The 23,520-nt window shown below is 43.3% G+C and overlaps 2 protein-coding genes across 2 annotated transcripts in view; one reads left to right on the top strand and one right to left on the bottom strand.

Annotated features, from left to right (window-relative positions):
* Positions 1-7,663, bottom strand: part of timm21 (translocase of inner mitochondrial membrane 21) — a 35,705-nt gene extending 28,042 nt beyond the window's left edge. Inside the window, exon 1 of the mRNA XM_078540046.1 lies at positions 7,292-7,663. Coding sequence (XP_078396172.1) covers positions 7,292-7,604 — 313 coding nt within the window. The 5' untranslated portion in view covers positions 7,605-7,663. The remainder of the gene's footprint in view (positions 1-7,291) is intronic.
* Positions 7,664-16,568: 8,905 nt separating this feature from the next.
* The window catches only part of fbxo15 (F-box protein 15), a 50,654-nt gene continuing 43,702 nt past the window's right edge, over positions 16,569-23,520 (top strand). Inside the window, exons 1-2 of the mRNA XM_078540048.1 lie at positions 16,569-16,671; positions 17,948-18,049. Of these exons, the coding sequence (XP_078396174.1) occupies positions 16,589-16,671; positions 17,948-18,049 (185 nt within the window). The 5' untranslated portion in view covers positions 16,569-16,588. The remainder of the gene's footprint in view (positions 16,672-17,947; positions 18,050-23,520) is intronic.

Below are 23,520 nucleotides of genomic sequence, written 5' to 3'. Positions count from 1 at the left end.
ACAGGTTGTAGGTTTGGGAGGTGCTGTCAAAGGAGACTTGGCGAGTTTCTGAAGTCCATCTTGTAGACGGTACTTACTGCAGCCACATTGGTAGTAGTGAATGTTTAAGGTGGTGGATGGGATGTCGATCTATCAGACTCCTTTATCCTGGATGGTTTTGAGCCTCGGCTGTAGTTGGAATTGAACCAAGACAAGTGGGAAGATCAGATTCCTGACTTGCATTATGTAGATGCTGCACAGGCTTTACGGAGTTAATCACTGCAGAATACCCAATCTATGACCTGCTCTTGTAACCACAGTATTTATGTGGCTGGGCTAATTAATGGTCAATGGTAACTCTTCCACCCCATGATGTTGATGATGGGCGAATCTGATGACGGCAATGCCACTGAATTCCAAGTGGGCATGGTTACGTTTCTTCTGTTGCAGATAATCATTGCCTGGCACTTCTGTAGCACAAATGTTGTTTGCCACTTTTCGGCCTAAGCCTAGATGTGGTCTGGCACAGATGGCTTCATTATCTGAATAATTACAAGTGGAATTGAACACTGTATCGTCAATGAACATTCCCAATTCTGACCTTACAATGGATAGATGATCATTGAAGGAGCAGATGAAGATGGTTGGGCTTAAGTCACTGCCCTGAGGAGCTCCTGTAGGGATGTCATGGAGCTGAAATGATTGTCCTCCAATAACCACCTTCTTTTGTGCCAGGTAGATCTCCAGCCAGTGAAGAGTTTTCTCCCTGATCACCAGTAACATCAATTTTACTAGAGCTCTTCAGTGTCACATTCTCAAGTTACCTTGATGTTAAAGGTAGACACAACCACCTCACCTCTGCAATTCGGCTCTTTCGTCCATGTCTGGGCCAAAGCTGTGAGAGATTTGAGCCGAGTGGCCCTGGCGGAACCCATAGGTTATTGGTGTCTAAGTGCCATTTGATAACACAGTTGAGAAGGCCTTGCATCACTTTGCTGATGTTTGAGAGTAGCCTGATGGGGTGGTAATTGGCCTGATTAGATGCCATTTTTGTGTGTGGACAGGGCATACTTGAGAGCAAGGGGACAGATGGAGAGGTGACTACACAGAGTGAGACGTGGACAGAGTGTGCAGTTTGGAATTTGGTTCACGGGTAAGTTCTCGTAAGTTTTTTCTCAAGCTTAAAATTAGATTAAGAATCAGGCTTTGTCACAGAACTTTCAACCTTCAAGTGAGTTAAAAAGTCTTGTTAAACAGGGAGATGCCTGACAGTAGCAGTTATCTGTCAATCAACTGAAAGTAGTTGGTGAGTTTTCTTCCTTTGTCACCAAGATAGGAGAGTGCAACTTTCTATCACCTTAGATGTGAAAATTATTAACTAATTGGCTAACTAAATAATTAAGTTTGGACAGAAATGGCAGAGCTGGTGGTGTACCACGACTGCAGCACGTGGCAATCTGTGGAATGCACTTCAACCCCAGACAACCACATCTGCAATAAGTGGCTGCAGCATGCACAACTTCAGCTTACAGCTGCTGAGCTGCAGACATTGTGAGGCACCAGGGTGGGGTAGAGTTACCTGGACACACTGTTCCAAGAGGCAGGTAGGAGGAACCAGCATGTAGTGATAGAGGAGCCTCAGCACCTGATTTTGTCAAGCAGGTACGAGGTGCATGCTACCTTTGTGGATGAGGAGAAGGACTATAATGTGGATGAGCGGACTGGCCATGGCACGATGGTGAAGGATGCCATTTGAGTGAGGGCAGCAGTGAGGAATGTGATAAGGGGACAGGATAGCCAGGGGGATAGATACTGTTCTCTGCAGCTGTGACCGTGAGCTCCAAAGGTTGTGCTGTTTGCCCGGTGCCAGGGTTAAGGACATCTCCACGTGGCTGGAGAGGGAGGATCAAGTTGTCATGGTCCATGTGGGAATCAACAACATAGGTAGAACCAGGAAAGATGTTCTGCTAAAAGAATTTGAGGAGTTAGAGTCAAACACAGAACATCAAAGGTAATCATCTCTGGATTGTTAATTGAGCCACACACCAATTGGCATAGGGTCAAGCAGATTTGAGAATTAAACGCATGGCTCAAAAAGCGGTATGGAAAAAAGGCATTTTGATTCATGGGGCACTGACATCAGTAGTCAGGGAAGAGGGAGCTATTCCATTTGGATGGCCTTCACTTGAACCGGGCTGGGACCAGTGTCCTTGCCAATCGTATAACTAAGGCTTTGGACAGGACTTTAAACTAACAGAGTTTGGGCGAAGGGAGATTGAGAAAGGTTGAAGCATCAGAAAAATATAGCGATGTGGGTAAAGACAAGCAATATGGGGCAGGAAGGGACGGAGTGGGGGGGGGGGTGGTCAACAAAAATTGTTCATCAACAAATAAGGTAATTGCAGGGCATAGAAGTAAAAAAATGAAATTAAAGGTTTTTTTTTTATCTGAATGTATGAAGCATCTGTAATAAGATAAGTGAACTAGTGGCACAAATAGAGGTAAATGATTTAAATCTAATCACCATTAGAGAGACATGGTTGCAAGGTGATCAAGGCTGGGAAATAAATATTGCAGGGTACAGAATATTTCAGGAAGACAGACAGAATGGGAAAAGAGGAGTAGCCCTGATAGTAAAGGATGACATAAGGACATTAATGAGAAAGGATCTGCCCTCAGGAGATCATGAAGTTGAATCAGTATGGGTGGAAATTAGGAATAGCAAGAGTCAGAAAACACTGGTGGGAATTTATAGGCCCCCTAACAGTAGTTATACCATTGGACAGAGCATTAAATAATTACTGGAGCTTGTAACAAAGGCAATGCAATAATTGTTGGAGACTTTAATCTTATTATAGATGGGACCAATCAAATTGGCAAGAGTGATATAGAAGAGGAGTTTGTAGAATATTTTTGTGAGTTTTTTTGGAACAATATCTTGTGAAATCGACTAGGGATAAAACTATCTAGTATTGTGTAATGAAGCAGGGTTAATTAGTAATGTCAATGTAAAAGAACCACTGGGAAAATGATCATAATACCATTGAATTTCAGGTTAAATTTGAAAGTGACATTCCCCAATCACCAACAAGAATCCCAAAATTAAACAAAGCCAATTACACATGTATGAAGGAAGAACTGGCTCGGGTTAATTGGGTAAATAGATTAAAAGATATATGGAAATGAACATTGGAAACATTTAAAGAAACAATTCAAAATGTTCAGCAAAAATACATTCCATTGAAAAATGAAAAGTCAGCAAGAAAGACCCATCTGTGGCTCAGGAAATTAAGGATAGTATTAGATTAAAAGAAGAGGCTTAGAATGTTGCAAACCAAGTCCAAGGATTGGGGATGTTTTAGAAATGGGCAAAGGGCCCCAAAAAGTTGATAAATAAGGAAAAAAACAGAATATTAGGGTAAACTAGCCAGAAATAAAAAAAAATTAAGAGCTTTTATAAGTATATAAAAAGAGAGTAGCTAAAGTAAATGTTGGTCCCTTAGAAGCAGAGTAAGGTGAAATTATCATGGGGAATGAGGAAATGGCAGAGACATTGAACAAATATTTCGTGTCTGTCTTCATAGTAGAAGACCCAAGTTTCATACCAGCAATAGACGGTAACCTAAGGGCTAAAAATAGTGAGGAAATCAATATCAGAGAAAAAGTATTGGAGAAACTTAAAGAACTAAAATCCGGCAAATTCCCGTGACCTGATGGCCTACCCCCTAGGGTTCTAAATGAGGTAGCTGCAGAGATAGTGGATGCACTATGATTTTCCAAAATTCCTTAGGTTCAGGAATGGTCCCATCAGATTGGAAGTTGGCAAGAAAAAGAGGGAGAGAGAAAACAGGAAGCTACAGGCCAGTTAGCCTAACATCATTTGTTAGGCAAATGTTGGAACCTATTAGTAAGGAAGTCTTAACAGTGTACTTAGAAAAGCAAGGTATGATTAGACTAAGTCAACATGGTTTTACAGAAGGAAAATCCCGTTTGACAATATTATCAGAGTTTTACTGGTAGGGTAGATCAAAGGGTTGATGTAGTATACCTGGATTTCCAAATGGCATTCATTGGCAAGATAAGGGCTCATGGAGTTGGGAATATATATTAGCATGAATAGAAGATAGGTCAACAGGTAAAAAGCAAAGAGTGGGCCTAAACGGGGCCTTTTCAAGTTGGCAGGCAGTGAATCATAATATCATATAGACTGAAAAAGTCAGATGGGCAAAGGTAGACTAGATGAAGAGTTCACAGAATGTTTCCAGGATAGTTTCTTAGAACAGCCTGTTCTGGAGCCAACTAGGGAGCAGACTATACCAGCCCTGGTATTGTGCAATGAGATGGGATTAATTAAAGATCTCATAGTGAAGCCCCTAGGCAGCAGTGACCATAATATGATTGATTCTTACCCCTTTCTCCCTCAAACTGAATGTAAGTCTGAGACTATGGGCAGAATTTTCCCCCTATCGGGGGGGGGAAGTTGATGGGCTGGCGCGTGTACATTCCACTTACATGTATCATCAAGTGGATGCCAAAATGTTGCATCCAGTAGAGGAGAAAGTCAGGGCTAACAGTGTCACTAACTCAACTCTTTTTTTGGGCTTGATAAATTACTATAGTCGCTTTTTGCCAAACCTGTCAACAGTTATAGCATGTTTACACTGATTATTGAAAAAGAGCCAACATTGGTCATGCAATGCACAGCAAGAAGAAGCCTTCGTAAAAGTCAAGAAGCTTTTACACTCATTATGTCTGCTAGTACATTATGACCCATCAAAAGAATCATTAACCTGTGATGCGTCGCCTTACAGTGTGGGAGCAGTGTTGTCACACAGGATGGAAGATTGTTCCGAAAGGCCAATAGGCTATGTCTCCAGAACCTCTCTGCAGCCAAGAAGGGTTATTCACAACTTGAAAAGGAAGGTCTATCAGTAATATTTAGAGTGGAGAAATTCCATCAGCATCTGCATGGGCAACATTTCACTATAATGTCGGACCATAAGCCACTAATGGGTCTATTCAGTGAGGATAAAGCCATTCCGCTGATAGCCTCAGCAAGAATTCAACGTTGGGCTTTGATTTTCTCAACATATGAGTACACCTTTATGCACCGTCCTAGTGTTCATATTGCAAATGCAGATGCACTTGTTACAGATAGCATTGTACATACTCCAGTGCCACAAGAAGTTGTACTTGTGTTGAATTTCTTGGGCTCTTCGCCAGTCCGTGCAAAGCAAATAAAGAATTTTACAAACAGGGGTCCAATTTTGTCAAAAGTCCGAGACCTGGTAATACAAGGATGGTCGAATTCACCAGCGTCTGAAGAGATAAAACGGTTCCATGCCCGTAAAACAGAGTTAAGTTGTCAAGATGGAATCTTGTTGTAGGGATCAAGAGTCGTTGTCCCTTCACAAGGAAGAGAACCACTCTTGATTGAGCTTCACAGTGTGCATCCAAGCATTTTGAAGATGAAGATGCTCGCGCGAAGCTATGTCTGGTGGCCAAGCATGACAGTGACATTGAAAGCATGGTCAAGCACCGTCTCCCAGTGTTAGCAACAACAGAAGTTGCCCATTTCAGCTCCACTGCGTCCGTGAGTGTGGCCTGGTCGACCCTGAGTTAGACTACATAGGTCCATTTTCAGGTACCATGTTTTTACTGACTATCGATGCGCATTCTAAGTGAATGGATGTGTATGAAGGTAGATCACCGACATCATGTGCAGCTATTGAAAAGCTATGCCAATGTTTTAGCATACATGACCTACCGGAAGTCATTGTTTTGAATAACAGTACTGTCTTCACTAGTATAGAATTTCAGAGATTCGTGAGTTTAAATGGAATTAAGCATATTAAAAAACACCATCTTAGCACTCATCAAATGGGTTAGCTGAAAGAGCAGTGCAAACTTTCAAATCAGGAATGAAGATGTTATCCAAAGATACTTTAGAAACTCCAATTTCACGTTTTCTATTTAATTATCGTACGACTCCTCATGCAACTACGGGTTCAGCACCGTCTTAGTTACTGATGAAATGCTGCCTTCGTACAAGTTGAGTCTGGTGTTTCCAAACTTAGAGGGGAAGGTAGAGAAGAACCATAATCAGAAATTGAATCACGATATTCACAGCAAAGTTCGAAGATTTACTCCGGGAGATACAGTTTTCGTGCGGAATTTTGGAAATGGGCCTAGTTTGGTTCCTAGCATAATTGTCTCTGAAACTGGACCTTTGTCATACCAAGTGGAAGTGGAAGACTGGATTGTTCGAAAACATGTGGATCATCTAGGGAGTAGATAGACATTCTGACAGTCAGTTATTCCGCCTGTAATTGATATCAAACCTTTGATCCTCAAGGTGCCAGATCGACCTAGAATAGACATACCTGATGTCTCTGTTGAATTACCTAATATGGAACTGCCACTGTCTAAGGATGTCCCTGATACCGCAGTTCCTGATCATGTCGATCCAGTGGGAGAATCTCAAGTGGTAGAGCTATGCTGCTCTAGCCAAATTAGAAAACCACCTCAGAGACTTAATCTTTAACCACATGACCTGTGTAGATATGTATGTGTTGTGGATTAAAGCATTTTTTGTAAATAAGAAATGTAAAAAAAACTAAAGGGGGAGCAAATGTAGTGATTGTAAGTATAACCTTTCCTACTGTCTTTAGGGGTCACGTGATTGTATTGATGAATGAGCCCTGAGCACGGGTAATCTTAGGGGCAGAGCTTTCTAGTTGTGGACCTGGTTCAAGCATGCAGTTTCTAAACGAGCTCTGTAATAAAGTTATCCGTTTCAAGTAAGAAACCTGTCCGGTATGTCAGGTTCATTACAGATAGACAAACTTTTGGTCTCTCAGGGAAGCAAGGGATATGGGGAGCGGGCAGGAAAGTACAGTTGAAGCCCACGATCAGCCGTGATCGTATTGAAGGACAGAGTAGGCTCCACAGGCCAAATGGGTCTACTCCTCCTATTTCTTGTGTGGGTAACTTTCTACTTTGTTGGGTAGTTTCCAGCCGAACATGTGGGACACTTTGGGATACCTCCAGCAATGTGATAAGGTGCTGCCCAAATGCAAGTTCTTCTGAGTTTTTAATCTATGTTAGACTTCTTTCCTGGGATCACTCACCAACGCTCATATCCTCTTCTATTTTTCTTTAATTTACAACTTTAGATTCTGGGTTAATGTGAAAGCTGAGGGAATGAAGTGGAATAGCTGATAGTTTTGGACCCACCTTGTTCACGATGAGCAGCAGCAGTGTTAGAAAGATTGCAATTGTTAGTTCGGAGGGATCCCTTTGCAACAATTACCTTTCTGAGTTGTTGACGCGGGTGGCGCACTCCTTTTTAAAGATACTTTGTTGTCTTGCTTCCTCTCTGGAGCTCGATTTCTCAGTCTGGACTCTATAAAAATACACCGACTGGGAGCTGAGCCAACACAATAAAATGCATTCAGTTTTTGCAGCAGACTGGCTCTGATTCCTGCATTTCCGGGCCTTCCGAAATGTGACTTACAGATTTCGGAGACTGCAGAGTACTGCAGCTGGAGTTGCGTTCTGTTCTGCTGGGACACCAGCCTTACTCTGTGCACGTACATCGCTCGCAAAAAAGAAACGCTGGCCATTTTTTTTTTGCAAGCCGAAAAATTATATTCCCCGAGTATGTTGCTACCTCACTTCAACTGAATCGGAGTTTGAACAGATCAGTGGGACATGTAGTTCAGTCTGCTTGTTGGTTGCAAGAATGCAATTAGACAGAAAACTACAAAACCCATGTTACATTTCTGCCTTCCTTCTGAACTGGTAGCAGCTGCAGTGGGGAATGTGACGTGTCCGCTGCTAAAATGGTAGGAGTACATCTAGTTCAAGTCCTCAACTGTTCCAAGTCACAGAGCTAGTCCCAATTCTTAAACACAATGTAATCCTAGCTCATATAAAAGGCCAATTAGGCATCAGAGGTCATTAGTCAAAATCAAATTAACAAAAGTGCCTCCTTTTTAGGAACACAAACAATAAACTCCACATTATACGTGAAGCACGAAACATCAATGTAATTCCCGGTGTTGACACACTCCAGTCCCTCCTGTGTTTGTGGAAGACCTCAAATATACTAGCAGATACAGCATGAACCTTCTGCAGAGATACCAGGGTGCGGACTTGGCTGCAGAAGAAAGAATATAAGAGATAGAAACAGGAGTAGACCATATGATCCCTTGAGCTGGTTCCACAATTCAATATGATCATGGCTGATCATTTGCCTCAAAAGAGGCGGGCATTTGAGTCTAATGACCCTCTTGGGTCACGGTGTGTTGTCTGGACCTCTGGTGACCACCTGGACTGGGCCCAGGAGTAGTTCCATGAGAAAGTCCTCTGACACGTTCTTCCCCCTCCACGTAAGGTGGCCAAAGATCCGGAAGATGGACCAGAAGTGCGGTCAGAAATTGGGGTGCAGCTCCTTTAAATGGTAGGAGAGGGACTTCAACCGCTCATACTCAAGACATACATGAAACGTGGACTCATCCAGCCTGCAAAATTACAGGCAGCCTAGGACTCATGTCCTTCAGGAGAGGAAATCTGCCTTCCTTACCTGGTCTGGCCTACATGTAACTTCAGACCCTTAACAATATGGTTGACTCCTAACTGTCCTCTGAAATGGCCTAGCAAGTCACAGAGTTGTATCAAACTGCTACAGAAAGGTGGAAGCAGAATAAGACCTGGCATTGACTTAGACACCAGATACGGAAAAGTACACCACGCCCAATCAACCCTGGAAAGTCTTCCTCACTATCATCTGGGGGCTTGTGTCAAAACAGCCTGACAAGTCACATTCACTGGATCATACCTTACGGCCAACGTCCCAAACTCCTCCATCAACATCCCTGAGTATGTCCTATCCCACTGGCAGGTCAGAAGTGGTATACAGTAAGGGAGGTGGGGGGGTGGGGGAGTGTCCCTGGGAGTCCTCAACATTGACTCATGAAATCCCATTGCATTAGATCAAACACAGGCAAGGAAACCCTGCTGATCACTACCTACCACAACTCTCAGCTGATGAATCGGTGCTTCTCCAAGTTGAACACCACTTGGAAGAAGGACTAAGAGTAGCAAGGATGCAGAATGTCCTCTGATTGGGGGACTGCAACATCCATCACTAGGAGTGTCTTGGTACTACCACTGCTGACTGAGCTGGCTGAGTTCTGAAGGACATATCTGCCAGACCGGGCCTGTAGCAGGTGGTGAGGCAACCAGCAAGAGGGAAAAACCTACTTGATCCCTCACCCTCACCAGTCTACCTGTTGCAGGTGCATGTGTCTGTGCAGTATTAGTAGGAATGATCACTACACTGTCCCTTTGGAGACCAAGTCCCTACTTCACACTGAGGACACACTCCATTGTGACCATCATGCTAAATAGGATAGACTCAGAGCAGATCTTGCAACTCAAAACTGGGTATCCATAAGGCACTAGGGGTCATCAGCAGCAAAACTGTATTCAACCACAATCTGTAACCTCATGGCCTGACATATCTCTCCTTCTACCATTACCAGGGGACCAACCCTGGTTTAATGAGGAGTGCAGAAGAGCATGTTAGAAGCAGCACCAGGCATACCTAAAAATGACGTGCCAACTTGGTGAAGCTACAAAATAGGACTTCATGCATGCTATTAGCAGAAGCAGCATCCTGTAGACAGAGCTAAGTGATCCCACAGCCAACGGATCAGACCAAAGCTCTGTAGTCCTGCCACATCCTGTTGTGAATGTAAATGGACAATTAAATGACTTACTGGAGGGGGAGGCTACAAAAACCAGCAAGTCAATGAAAAAGACTAGGCTGTAGCATTTGCACTTCAGCCAGAAGTGCTGAGTGGATGATCCATCTCGGTCTCCTCCTGGGACCCTAGCATCACAGATGCCAGTCTTCAGGAAATTCGATTCACTGGTATTAAGAAACTGTTGAATGTACTGAATACAGCAAAGGCTATGGTCCCTGACAACTTCCTGGCTGCAGTACTGAAGACTTGTGCTCCAGAGCTAGCCGTACCCTTAGCCAAGCTGTTCATGTACAGTTACAACACTGGCATCTACCCAGTAATGTAGAAAATTGCCCAGCTATGTCCTGTCCACAAAGAAAAGGGGAAATCTAATTCAGCCAATTACCACCTTATCAGTCTACTCTCTTGATCATCAGCAAAGTGATGGAAAGTGTCGTCAACGGTGATATCAAGCAGCACTTACCGATAACCTGCTCACTGATGCTCAGTTGGGTTCCCAAAGAGCCATTCACCTCGAGACCTCACCATAGCCTTGGTCCAAACGTGGACAAAAGAGCTGAATTCCACATGAGAGTGACTGCTCTTGATATTAAGGCAGCATTTGACTGCATGTGGCATCAAAGATCCCTCAAAATTGAAATCAATGGGAATCAGGAGGAAAACATTCCACTGGTTCCACTCACACTAAGCACAAAGGAAGACGGTTGTAGTTGTAGGAGGCAGTCATCTTAGACCTAAGACATTGCTGCAGGATGTCCTCAGGGTAATGAGGTCCTCAGGTCCAATCATGTTCAGTTGCTTCATCAAAGACCTTCTCTCCAACATAAGGTCAGAAGTGGCGATGTTCACCAACGATTGCACAATGTTCAGTACCATTTGTAGCTTTTCACATACCGAAACGATTTGTACCTGCTGTCATGACTCACTGGGGATAGTGACTGTAATATCAAGCCCCACTGTTCCTTGAGCGGCAACAAATGTGAAAAGTTTGACCAAACCACCAGATTTCCCCAATTCTACCTAACTGTTTAATTTAGGTTAACAGAATACGAGCACCAGGTTTGTGAACTTAATAAGTAAATGTTTATTGAACAAATTGTCTTTAACTAGTGACAAAAGAAAGAAATATGAACTGCTAACTTCTAACGCTATAACTTAAACTTCACCTCCTTAAATCCCTACACACACACACAAGACATATAAGACACACAAAACATGGATTTTAAGGGTGGGATAAAACAGTTCAATAGCACCAATTCAGAGTACAGGATTCAATGGATTGATTTTGATCAATGTCTTCCAAATTCCTTTCAGTTCTTGTTCATGACATGAGGTGGTCTTCCAGCACTTTCAGCATTTAGTTCACTGATTGAGAACTTGTTTTTCAATGTCTCTAACAGTGGTTTTCTCCTTTTCCTTTTTACAGGGGTTTCCTCAGAGAGAAAGCAGGTTATAGAGATATGAGGAAAAGAGATTTTAGATGTTTTCTCTTTGCAGGCCAGGAGATTTCCGCTGCATTGCTATCACACAAAACCCTAGTCACCTGGTCAGGAGCCAATTAAAATGCTGTTGTCAGGCAGCTCCCTTGGTCCAGGACTCCTTTCCGGCACCATCTTGTCTTTCATGGCACACTCTGTTCTAGGATTGCAACATTGTATATATCCCTCATCCTGTTCCAGTGGATATGTCTTGTAAACTGCAGCCATTGTAATTTTAATCCACAGCCCAACAGAAAATAAAAAGATATGTTCTTTACAACAGTCCATCAGAAATAATATATGTTCCTGACACTGCATGAAGCAAGATGTGGACATCATCCAGGCTTGGGCCGATAGGTGGCAAGTAACAGTAATAACACACAAGTGCCAGGCAATGAAAATCTCCAACAAGAGAGAATTTGGGCATTTCCCCATGACATTCAACAGCATTACCATTTTTGACCCCCCACCATCAACATCCTGGGGTTACCATTGACTAGGCCAGTCATATAAAAATTCTGTGGCTACAAGAGTAGGTCAGAGGTGGCAAGTAACTCATCTCCTGCCATCCCAAAGCCTGTCCATCATCTACACGGCACAAGTCAGGAGTGTGATGGAATAGTCTCCACTTGTATGGACAAGTGAAACTGCAACACCACCCAAGAAGCTCGATGCCATCCAAGACAAAACAACCCGCTTGATCGGCACTCCATCCACCACTTTAAACATTCATTCCTCCACCACTGGAGCATAGGTAGCAGTGTGTACTATATACACTGCAGCAACTTGGTAAGGTCCTTCAACAGAACCTTCCTACCTGGAAGAAGAAGAGTAGATCCCAGGAATACCAGCATCTGCAAGTTCCCCTCCAAGCTATTCACCCCACCTGTTTCAGTCTTGACTTGGAACTATATCATTGTTCCTTCACTGCTGCTGGGTCAAAAACCTGCAACTCCTTCCTAACAGCACTGTGGGTGCACCTACACCACATGGTTCAAGAAGGCATCTCACACCCGCCCCATTATGGGCAATTTTGGACGGGCAATAAAAGCTGACCCTGCCAGCAGTCTTGACATCCCAAGAATGAATAAAAGCAGAGTTCATGAATAGGCTTAAAACTGATTGGATAGGACTGCTCCATGCAACACTCTCCATGCCAGATCTCTGATGAAACAGGCAAGGACTCCACACATTCATCCCTCAACTGCCGGCCCCCACCTTAGCTGACCAGCAACTTCTTCTGGAGGTCAAGGAGAAGAAGCAGAACATGAAAGGACAGGAGGGAGTATCTGCTGGTAATGAGGCCATAGCAGGCTAGGGAGAGCTGTCACTCAGCCTCATGCCAGTCCGGACCTAGCACGAGCTACTCCCAGGGAACTGGAACTTTGCTTCTAGTGATACGGAGTTACCTTGAGCGAGGTGACTGAGTGCTGTGTCAGTGTGTCCGAGGAAGGGGGAGGGAGCTTAGGCAGCAGCAAGTGAATGGGACCGTCCCCTCTCCTCTTCATCCCCTCACTTCCTCCCTCCCTCCCTCCTTTTTCAACTCTTGAACAATGAAACAATGTGCGATGCAGCAAGGAAATTGTCTTTCTTTTCTATACAGAGCAGGTAATTGAAATATATAAAACAAAACCTGAACGGTTTTCTTGCAATCTGGGTTGCAGGTATTGAATCTTTCTACTAAATTTGAATTCACTGTCACCATGTGCATATGGTGCAATGTGCAGAACATGTTAATGAGACAGTCACTGAAATCAGGTTTATCGTCTGCAGTGTTATAAATAACTAATGGATAATTACCTGTCAAATTAACAATATTGCATGATGCTGTTAAACCAGATAGTACAAATTTTAGTTTAATGGTCACATCGGGATCACCTATAGGGTGCATACAAACTAACACTGCATTATACCTTTGCTGCTCTTTAATATTAATGATCCATGCTACATATTTATATTGGATGATATTTGTAACCAGATGCCAACAATGGGATTTATCATTTTACTAGGACGTTTCTGTGATTATTTAGTGAATTGTTTGCTGAATCTTGAAGGGGGAAAAAATAGCATGCATGATTGAGGGTGAAGGTTAAAAGGCGGGGAGGGGATAAGGGGCCCAGAAACAAGGGAAGCACCACGGCCCATGATTTCTCTCCTTGGCCCTGGGAGTCAGACTACAGCTTGTGTAGTGCATAGAATTTCTGAATATGTTTTCAGGGTGAATATCAATGGATTATAGGATTACTACCCAGGGCGTCACACTTATTACGATTATCAATGAGTTATATTATTCGTTTGGTAGCACAGAACTTGAGTATTGCTGAAAAAAGAGACGTCATCAGGACACTTAGCAAGAATACCAATATAAGGAGAGAACAACAATTTATACTGTATGAGAAGAGAGTGCCGATTGGTTGGCAAGTGGATTCTGATCGGTAGAGGTATTGCCATGGAAAATGCACCAATTGAAGTGACTGACAGTTAACTGCCCAGCATTGTTTGAAATTTGAACCAGGCAGCTTGACCCTGATTGGTCAAGGCATTGGCCTGAGGAATGAGCCAGCAAATGGCTGTCACTTATTTTGTTTAGCTAAGTTACTGGAGGAATTACAGTTCGTCCTGCCTTCGGTTTTCTCTTGGCAACCATTTCCATTCCCCCGTGCACCCCCGGTTTCCCCTTTTCCACTCCCCCTGCACCCTTGGTTTCCCCTTTTCTACTCCCACCCTGCACCCTCGATTTCCCCTTTTCTACACCTGCCTCTGAGTGGCCCCCTAACAACAGCTTCTTACAACAACAATAATTTGCATTTCTATGGTGCCTTCAACATAGCAAACTGCCCCAGGCACTTCACAGGAGCATTATCAAACAAAATTTGACATTGAGTCACATGAGGAGACATTAGGGCAGATGACTGAAAGCTTCAACAAAGAGGTAGGTTAAAGGAACATCTTAAAGGAGGAAAGTGAGATGGAGAGGTTTAGGGATGGAATTACTGAGCTTAGGTCCTAGGTAGCTGAAGGCACAGCCACCATTTAAAATCGGGGATATGCGAAAGGAATTGCAAGATTGCAGAGGCTTGTAGAGCTTTGGGGGGGGGGGGGGGGGGGGGGGGGCGGTGTGGTGCCGAGACCACTGAGGAATTTGAAAAATGGATGTGAATTATAAAGTCATCACGTTGCTTAACCAAAAGTCAAAGTAGGTGAATGAGCACAGGGTGATGGGTGAACGGGCTTTTGTGCGAGTTAGGGCATGGGTCGCAGAATTTTGGATGAGCTCAAGTTTATGGAGGGTGGAAGATGGGAGCCAGCCAGGAGAGCGTTGGAGGTAACACAGGCACGAATGAGGGTTTCAACAGCAGATGAGCTGATGCAGGGACGGAGTACGGAGGTGGAGGTCAGCAATCCTTGTGTTGAAGTGTATATGTAGGCTGGAACTCATCTTGGGGTCAAAGCTCCGCACCAAGTTTTTGAATGACCTAGTTTAGTCTCAGATGGATATCAGTGAATGGGATGGAGTTAGTGGATAGGGAATGGAGTTTATGGCAGGGATCAAAGCCAATGGCTTTGGTCTTGCCAATATTGAGTTGGAGAACAACTTTCTGCTCTTCCAATACCAGATGTCAGACAATCAATGTGATAAATGAGAGACAGCGGAGGGATCAAGAGAGGTGGTACTAAAGGACAACAGAACATCATTAACATGTGAAGCCTGACATGTTTTTGGATCATAAGAAAATAGGAGCACATGTAGGTCAAATGGCCCTTGAGCTTGCTCTGCCGTTTAATAAGATTATGGCTGACACTCGACCTTAACTCCACTTTCCTGATTGATCCCCATTTTCTTTAATTCCCTTAGAGTCCAACCAAAGAGCAACATATAGATGAGAAATAGGATGGGGTTATGGATATATCCTTGGGGGCTCTAGAGGTAATGGTCCAGGAGTCGGAAAAGAAACCATTGCAAGTGATTCTCTGTCTATGACTGGATAGATCAGTGCAATCCTACCAAACTGGACTAGGGAGTAGAGGTATTGGTGTGGTCAACTGTAACCAAAGCTGCAGACAGGTAGAGAGGGACAAGGAGGGTAGTTTACTTTTGTCACAATCACATAGTTGACTTTGATCAAGGATGTTTTGATACCGTGGCAGGGCCAAAAACCTAATTGGAGGGATTCAAACATGGAGTTCTGGGAAAGATGTGCATGGATTTGGGGAGCAACAGTATGCTCAAGCGAGAAGAAAACAAGGTTGGATGGGGCAATAGTTTGCAAGGGTAGAGGGGTCAAGGGTGCAAAGTTTGAGTGGGGCGATGGTGGCAGGTTTGAAGGGAACAGCACCTGAGGAGAGGGAACCATTAACAATATTGGCTTAGGAAGGGAAGTTCAGTGATGAGCAGTTTGGTGGGGAAGTTAAGGATCAAGAGGTGGGACAACATGAGCTTGGAGAGGGCGTGGGGGAGATATGAGAGAAGTCAGAAAAATGCAAGTGTGATGCAATCCTTTGAGGAAGTTTGGTCTGATAGGACACAGGAATGGACAAAAGTGGTAGGCACAGATGGTCTCAATCTTAGTGATGAATAAGCCCATGTGCTCCTTTTACTTAGACGAAAGCAAAATACTGCAAATGCTGGAAATCTGAAGACTTGAAAAATTAACTCTATTTCTCTCTCACCAGATGCTGCCAGATCTGATTTTTTTCCCAGCATTTTCTGTTTTTAGTTGCACCTTGCACTTGTTAGTGATACAGTTACTGACCTGAAACCAGGAACAGAGGTACCCAATTGCAAGGGAACCCAAGGTGGAAGTCAGGTGCTCAGGAGCCACATGGTCGCATGTGAATTGCCTCCAATCAAAGTCGGCGCAGATTTAGGGGCATGAGGTTTCAAGTAGGCAGTGCCCCAAATAAGTGAGTTTAAAAAGTCTCACCATCCAAACATGACCCTCCCTAAATTCACTGATAACACATGTAGCCTCCCTGGAGCAAACTTTTACTTTCAAGTTATGAATGAAGGTATTAAACAAGCGCCCTGGCCCCGCCTCACAAACGTCACAGACTCAAATCCCGCCCCTTCATTCTGATTTGTTTCTGCGTTGATGTTGAATTCCCATTGGTGGATCCGAAACGTCAGTCCGGTTTGACCCCGCCCCCTATATTGGGTTGGTGGTGGTGACGGTTGTGAAGTAGGTTCCCTTCCCATCCACCCCTCCTGTGTAAAGTGCGGGCGGGTGGGCACTCCTCCTCCTCCTCCTCCTCCTCCTCCTCTAGTTCAAGCCCACCATCGACTGGAAGTAACTGCCGGGCCGTTTGCGATTTAAATCCGCCCCTCCCCTTCCGGCTCCGCGCGTCTGGCCGGTTTCGATGGCAACAGGTGGTGGTTGGGTGGTACCGGGTAAGAGGGCGGCGGCGCCAGGCGGCCGGCCCGGGCAGCTGGAGGCCGCCAGGTAAGGGGTGTGTGTGGGACAGGTGTCACTCAACAGGTGGGCGCCAACCCTGCCCAGCACAGGCTGCACAGTCAGGGGCTCAGATGGTGCAGCCCAGCCCAGCACAGGCTGCACAGTCAGGGGCTCAGATGGTGCTGCCCAGCCTAGCACAGGCTACACAGTCAGGGGCCCAGATGGTGCTGCCCAGCCCAGCACAGGCTGCACAGTCAGGGGCTCAGATGGTGCTGCTCAGCCCAGCACAGGCTGCACAGTCAGGGGCCCAGATGGTGCTGCCCAGCCCAGCACAAGCTACACAGCCAGCGACTCAGATGGTGCTGCCCAGCCCAGCACAGGCTGCACAGTCAGGGGCTCAGATGGTGCTGCCCAGCCCAGCACAAGCTACACAGCCAGGGACTCAGATGGTGCTGCCCATCCCAGCACAGGCTGCACAGTCAGGGGCTCAGATGGTGCTGCCCAGCCCAGCACAGGCTACACAGCCAGGGACTCAGATGGTGCTGCCCAGCCCAGCACAGGCTACACAGTTAGGGGCTCAGATGGTGCTGCCCAGCCCAGCACAGGCTACATCGTCAGGGGCCCAGGTGGTGCTGCCCTGTCCAGCACAGATGCACAGTCAGGGGCTCAGATGGTGCTGCCCACCCCACCACAGGCTGCACAGTCAGGGGCTCAGATGGTACTGCCCAGCCCTGCCTCACATGCACCAATTGGCGAGTTTTGCACTGTGTTGGCTCTGATGTTACCCATCCAATATCATCCACGATATTCGCATAGGAGGAAAAATTGTTGTTAAAATCCCCCATCAAAGGATGTTAACCTACCTTTCCACTTTTCAGAGGCTGCTGTGCATTTCCAACATTTGCTGTTGATTTCCCAGAAGGAAAAAAAACAGTAAAAACTGGGAAATAAGAGTACTGGTCCGAACTGTTTTTTCCTTCTGGGTTGCATTTGTAGTGGTTCCTTCTCATCATCTCACCTTGGGTTTTCAGGCTGTGATCACTTGCAAATGCTCAATGTTATTTAGTTTCTCAGCTATTCACTTGTGTTTTTGAAAGCAATAACTAATTGTGATGCAAAGATACTAAACCCATTTTTGCTTTATTTTAATAACACTAGAAACTTCAAAAATTATGGAAAGTGGGCTAAATAGTATGCATATTCTTTGATTGCAATTGCTTGACATAAGAGGAACTGTATGCTCAAACTATAATGAAGATTTTTTTAATAAGGAAACAATTGTACTTCAAGTTTTGTTCAGTTACTAAATGCTGTAATGTTTCAGATTCAGACAAAAATGGAATCCGAGTATGCCTTTGAGGTCCTTCCAGTTAGGTGGAACAAAAGGTGGTAAATTGAGATCTGCAAGTCTGATCACCATTGAGAGGTTGGTAAAAGGGATGAAGACTAGTTAGTCATATTGATATATTCTCTTTTCCCTCCAGTATGTTAAGAGTTCCAATATGCATTGGTTTTGCTCACTGTCAGCCCCTTAGCTGAAATTAGCTGCACTGCTGTATAGGGAAGTGCTGAGTAGAAGCTGTGCAACGGGTCACTTATTCATTTTGATACAATTGTTTGTGGTCTAGCGTAATATTTTTGGGGATCAACCATACCAAGTAATTGCATTTGGTATAATAAAACTAGTACAGCAATTGGTCTATTTAAAGTGCATATTTCTAAGCACCTTTAAGAACTTTTAAGAAGCACACATCACCTTAGCTAAACACTTATGAGTTAGAATAATGTGAAGGGGGTTGTTTCACATCCCCATAGTCCCATTTATAGTTATTATAAGGAGGTCTGAAGTATCTCCCTTGTTAACATTTTCTGTTGTAATACTGCTGGCGAGAAGCAGACTGGGAATTTTCCATCAAGCTCTTTCATGTAGAACATTTTATACAATAAAAATTGTAGATTGCACTCCTTATCCATCGTTATCCATGGTATCAAGACTTTTACAGAACTTATCTGTTTAAGATTATAAATGCATCAGTAGTTTACACAACCCTTTTAAAAATTACCATTTTAAAAAAAAGGTGTACAATGTGTAATTACTAATTTAAGGCAGAAATATTCCAGGGTTCCCATTCCAACAGTCCAATGGTTTTCTTCCATTCTTTTGTTGTTTTGATAGGCTTGCTCTGTCAATTTTGCGTATTGGGAACTATTACTTAAAAGTTGAGATCCATTTATATAATAACACCTTGTATTTCTTTCCTGCCACCAAGTATAGACGGGATAAGAACATGAGAAATAGGAGCAGGAGTAAGCCATTTGTTTCCTGAGCCTATGCAACTGTTCAGTAAGATGATGGCTGATATACCTCAGTTACACCTGTCCTCGTATTCCCATACCCTTTAATTCACTTTGTATTCCAAAAATGTATCACTCACATGACTCGAATATATTCAACGACTGGGCATCAACAGATTGCGGCAGCAGAGTATTCCAAAGCTTCACAACCCTCTGAGTGAAGAAATTTCTCCTCATCTTGATCCTAAACAACTGACTCCTTATTCTGAGACCACTAGTTCTAGACTTGCCAGCCGGGGAAACATCCTCCCAGCATTTACCCTGTCAAACCCATTCAGAATTTTATATGTTCCAATGAGATCCCCCCTCATTCTTTTAAATTGTAGGGAATATAGGTATTGCTTACTCAGATGACTATCCACTCATTCTTAGACTCAGTCTAATGAGCCTTTGTAGCACTCCTACTAAGGCAAGTATATCCTTCCTTTGGCAAGGAGACCAAACTCTAAACAGTACTTGGGTATGATTTCCCCAAGGCCTTATATGATTGCAATAAAACTACTTAACTCTTACAATCAAATCCTTTTGTAAAGGCTAACATATCATTTGCTTCCCTAATTGCTTATTGTTTGTGATTTGCGTACGAGGACACCCAGATCTCCCTGAATACCAACATTTCCCAGTGTTCCATTATTTAAAAAATATTCTGCTTTTCCACTCTGGTGGGAAAAGTAGAAAACATTATACTTCTTCACATTATATTCCATCCATCACATTCTTGGCCATGGATTTAACCTGCCTAAATACTTTTCTTCTATAGGTATATAAATAGTAGAAGGATTGTAAGAGGAGAGGATGAGTCTGATTCGGGACGAAAATGGAGACCCACACGGGAAAGCAGTAGGCTTGGCTGAGGTACCAAATGAGCACTGTAGGTGATTTTACCTCTTTGAGTTCAGAGACCAAGAAATATCACTGACACAATCTCCTACTAAATCCAACACCTTTTATTGAGAATTTTAAACAAAACAGTTTCAATTAAATCATACAGTCACCTCTTGGGTGGTCAATCTTGAGATGACTTAGGAGTTAGGACTGAGATCTTCCTGCTTGGTTTGCTGGGACTCTTCTTGTCGATAGTGAAAGAGAAATTAGTTGAGACAATAGATGGATAAAAAGTGGAAATACTAGAAAATCTGGCTACACTTAAAAGTTGATAAATCACTAGGACTGAATGGGGTGCACCTGAGGAGGCTGAGGGACATCAAGGTGGAAATTGCGAAGGTACTGGCCACAATCTTCCATTCCTCATTAGATATGGGAGTGGTGCCAACGGACAGGACAATTGAACATGATGTTACATTCTTTTGTTCAGAGAAGGGTGTAAAAGATAAACCTAACAACTACAGGCCTGTCAGTTTAACCTTGGTGGTGGGAAAGATTTTATAAATAATAATCAGGGACAAAATTAACAGTCACTTGGACAAGTGTGGATTAATTAAAGAAAGCAAGCACAGATTTGTTAAAGGCGAATTGTGTTTAACTAACTTGATGGAGACTTTTGATGAGGGTAACGTGGTTGATTTGATCCATATAGACTTCCAAAAGACATTCAATAAATTGCCACATAATGGGCTTATCAGCAAAATTGAAAGCTACGGAATAAAAGGGACATTAAAGTATTGATACAAAGTTTGCTGAGTGACAGGAAACAGTAGTGCTGAGTTTATTTTTGGACTGCAGGAGGTATATGGTGGTACTCTCCAAGGGCTGATACTAGGGCCACAATTTCTTGATATGTTAATGACCTAGACTTGGGTATACAGGCCACAATTTCAAAATTTGCAGATGATACAAAACTTAGCAATATTGTGAACTGTGAGCAGGATAGTGATAGACTTGAAGAGGGTATAAGACACACTGGTAGGTATGTGGCAGCTGCAATTTAGCGCAGAGAAGTGTTGCATTTTGGTAGGAAGAATGAGGAGAGGCAACATAAGATAAAAGGTTAAAATTTTAAAGCGGGTGCAGGAGCAGAGAGATCTGGGGTATATGTTGTGGTACAAATCGTTATAGTGGAAAGGCAGGTTGATAAAATGGTTAAATAGGCACTTGTGGCCCTGGACTTTATAACTACAGAAATAGAGTACAAAAGCAAGGAAGTTATAATGAACCTTTATAAAATACTGGTTCGGCCTCAACTGAAGTATTGTGTCCAATAATGGCTAATTCATTTAGGAAGGATGTGAAGGATTAAGAAAAGATTTACGAGAACAGGCCCAGAGATAAGGGACTTCTATCCACATAACTGTTTGGAGAAGCTGGGGTTCTTCTCTTTTGGAGAAGAGAAAGTTGAGAAGAGATTTGATAAAGCTGTTCAAAACCATGGAGGGTGTAGACAGGGTAGATATAGAACAACTGTTCCCATTGGCAGAAGTATTGAGAACCAGAGAACATAGACTTAAAATAGTTGCCAAAAATACCAAAGGCGATGTGAGAAAGAACATTTTTTTTAACGCAGCAAATGGTTACAATCTGGAATGGGTGGTGATGACAGATTCAATTATGGTTTTCAAAGGAAGTTGGATAGGTACCTGAAGGGGAAAGAAAATTGCAGGGCCACAGGGAAAAGGTCAGGGAATGGGACTAGCTAAATTGCTCTCTCTCACATGGACTCAAGGAGCTGAATAGTCTTCCATGATGAAACCATTTTATGATTTTGTAGCCTCTTTGCTTTCTCACCAAGCCCAATTTCCCACTTTGTATTGTCAGCAAGTTTGGATACACATTACCCTGTGTCCCCTCATGTAAATCATTGATTGTAAATAGCTCAGGCCCAAGCACAGATCCATGCAGTAGCCAACTATTTACAGCCTGTCAACCAGAAAATGTCTATCCCTACTCTGTTTTCTGTATGTTATCCAATCCTCAATCCATGCTAAAAATACCTCCATACCATAAGCCCTAATTTTATGCAGTAACCTCTTGTTATGGCATCTTATCAAATGCTTTTTGAAAATTTAAATGCACTACATCCACTGGTTTTCACTTTATCCACTCTACTCGTTACACCCTCTAAATTAAACTAACAGATTTGTTAATCACGACTTCCCTTTCATAACTCCTTGTTGACTCTGCCCAATTAAGTTATGATTTTCCTTCCATAATAACACATTATAATATTTTCCTTACGAATCAGCCTAAGTTTCCCTGTTTTCGCTCTCTAACCTTTCTTGAATAATAGGATCGCATTTGCTCGTTTCCCTTCGACGAGAACCTATTCTCATTGGAGTTTAGAAAGATGAGAGGTGGTCTTATTGAAACACACAAGAATCTGATGGGGCTTGACAACGTAGATGCCAAAAGGATATTTCCCCTCATAGGGAACTGAGAACTGGGGGGGTACAGTTTCAAAATAAGGGGTCTCCCATTCAACACAGAGTTTCTTAACAGGAGTATGGGACTAGTCACCTTAAACGAAACAAACGAGGAGGCTATCGCTTGGCTTCGGGGATTTGCATTCACTAAATAAATAAATAATTTAAGATAAGGAGAATTTCATCCTTGAGGGTCGTTAATCTTTCGAATTCTCTACCCTAGAGAGCACTGGGTTATTGAATATACTCGAGGCTGAATTGGACAGGTTTTTAATCTACAAAGGAGTCAAGGGCTGGGGGGACTGGCAGCAAGGGGTGTTAAGAACACAGTCAGATCAGTCATGATCTTATTGAATGGTGGAGCAAGCTCGAGGGTCCAAATGGCCTACTCCAATTTCATATGTTTACTTGACTGTTCTAGAATCTAAGGAATTCTGGAAGATCAACATCAATGCACCCACAATCTCTGTAGCCACCTCTTTTAAAACTCTAGTGTGTAGTGTTAAGAGCTCTGTAGATAACAGTTAAAAGAGAAATTCAAACTTCTAGTTATTTGCTGAAAGGATGGCATGTGAAGATTTCAGTTTAAAATAACTTTTACTGTATTAGTGACTACAGACAAGACACTATTAATTGAACATTATTTTCTTTTCAAGGTCAGCTTATACTTTAAATAACCAAACAGAATTTGCTCCTTTACACTTTTGTTGACAACTGAAAACCCTAATTTTATTACGTTACTTGGTCTCTTAAGTAGACAATCACTTCTCCTGGAACCAATCCAAAGTGTTTGGCAGCTTCCAAGGGTTTACTTCGTTTTTTTCCCTTTCCAAATACTATCTTCCACCATGAGAGTTTTCCCTGGGGATTCTTTTAGTTTCAGCTAGACAAACCCTCCAGCCATGTTTTAACTCCTCACGAACTAGGTTTTTAAACTGGACACAAGCTCCCACTCGCATTCACGGGGTGAACAACAGAGTCAGCATTTTCTCTACTTAGAGATTGGCCCAGCCTGCTCCCTATCTCCTTGCACTCCCCCTCCCACTCGGCTGCAGATCCCCCAAGACTGATACTGCAACTGCCATTCTGTCTGTGATATCTCTGGGTTTATAGGGAAGCCTGTAATCTTATCTCAAAATTGCTTCCTCTCCCCTCCTCTCCATGGCAATGGGAAACACACCAGCCCTGTATCCAAGTAGAAATGTTAATCAGCTATCTCTAAGTG

The sequence above is a fragment of the Cetorhinus maximus genome, chromosome 4, assembly GCF_964194155.1.
Source record: "Cetorhinus maximus chromosome 4, sCetMax3.hap1.1, whole genome shotgun sequence".
Lineage (NCBI taxonomy): Eukaryota > Metazoa > Chordata > Chondrichthyes > Lamniformes > Cetorhinidae > Cetorhinus > Cetorhinus maximus.
This window is presented reverse-complemented; position numbering and strand designations above follow the sequence as displayed.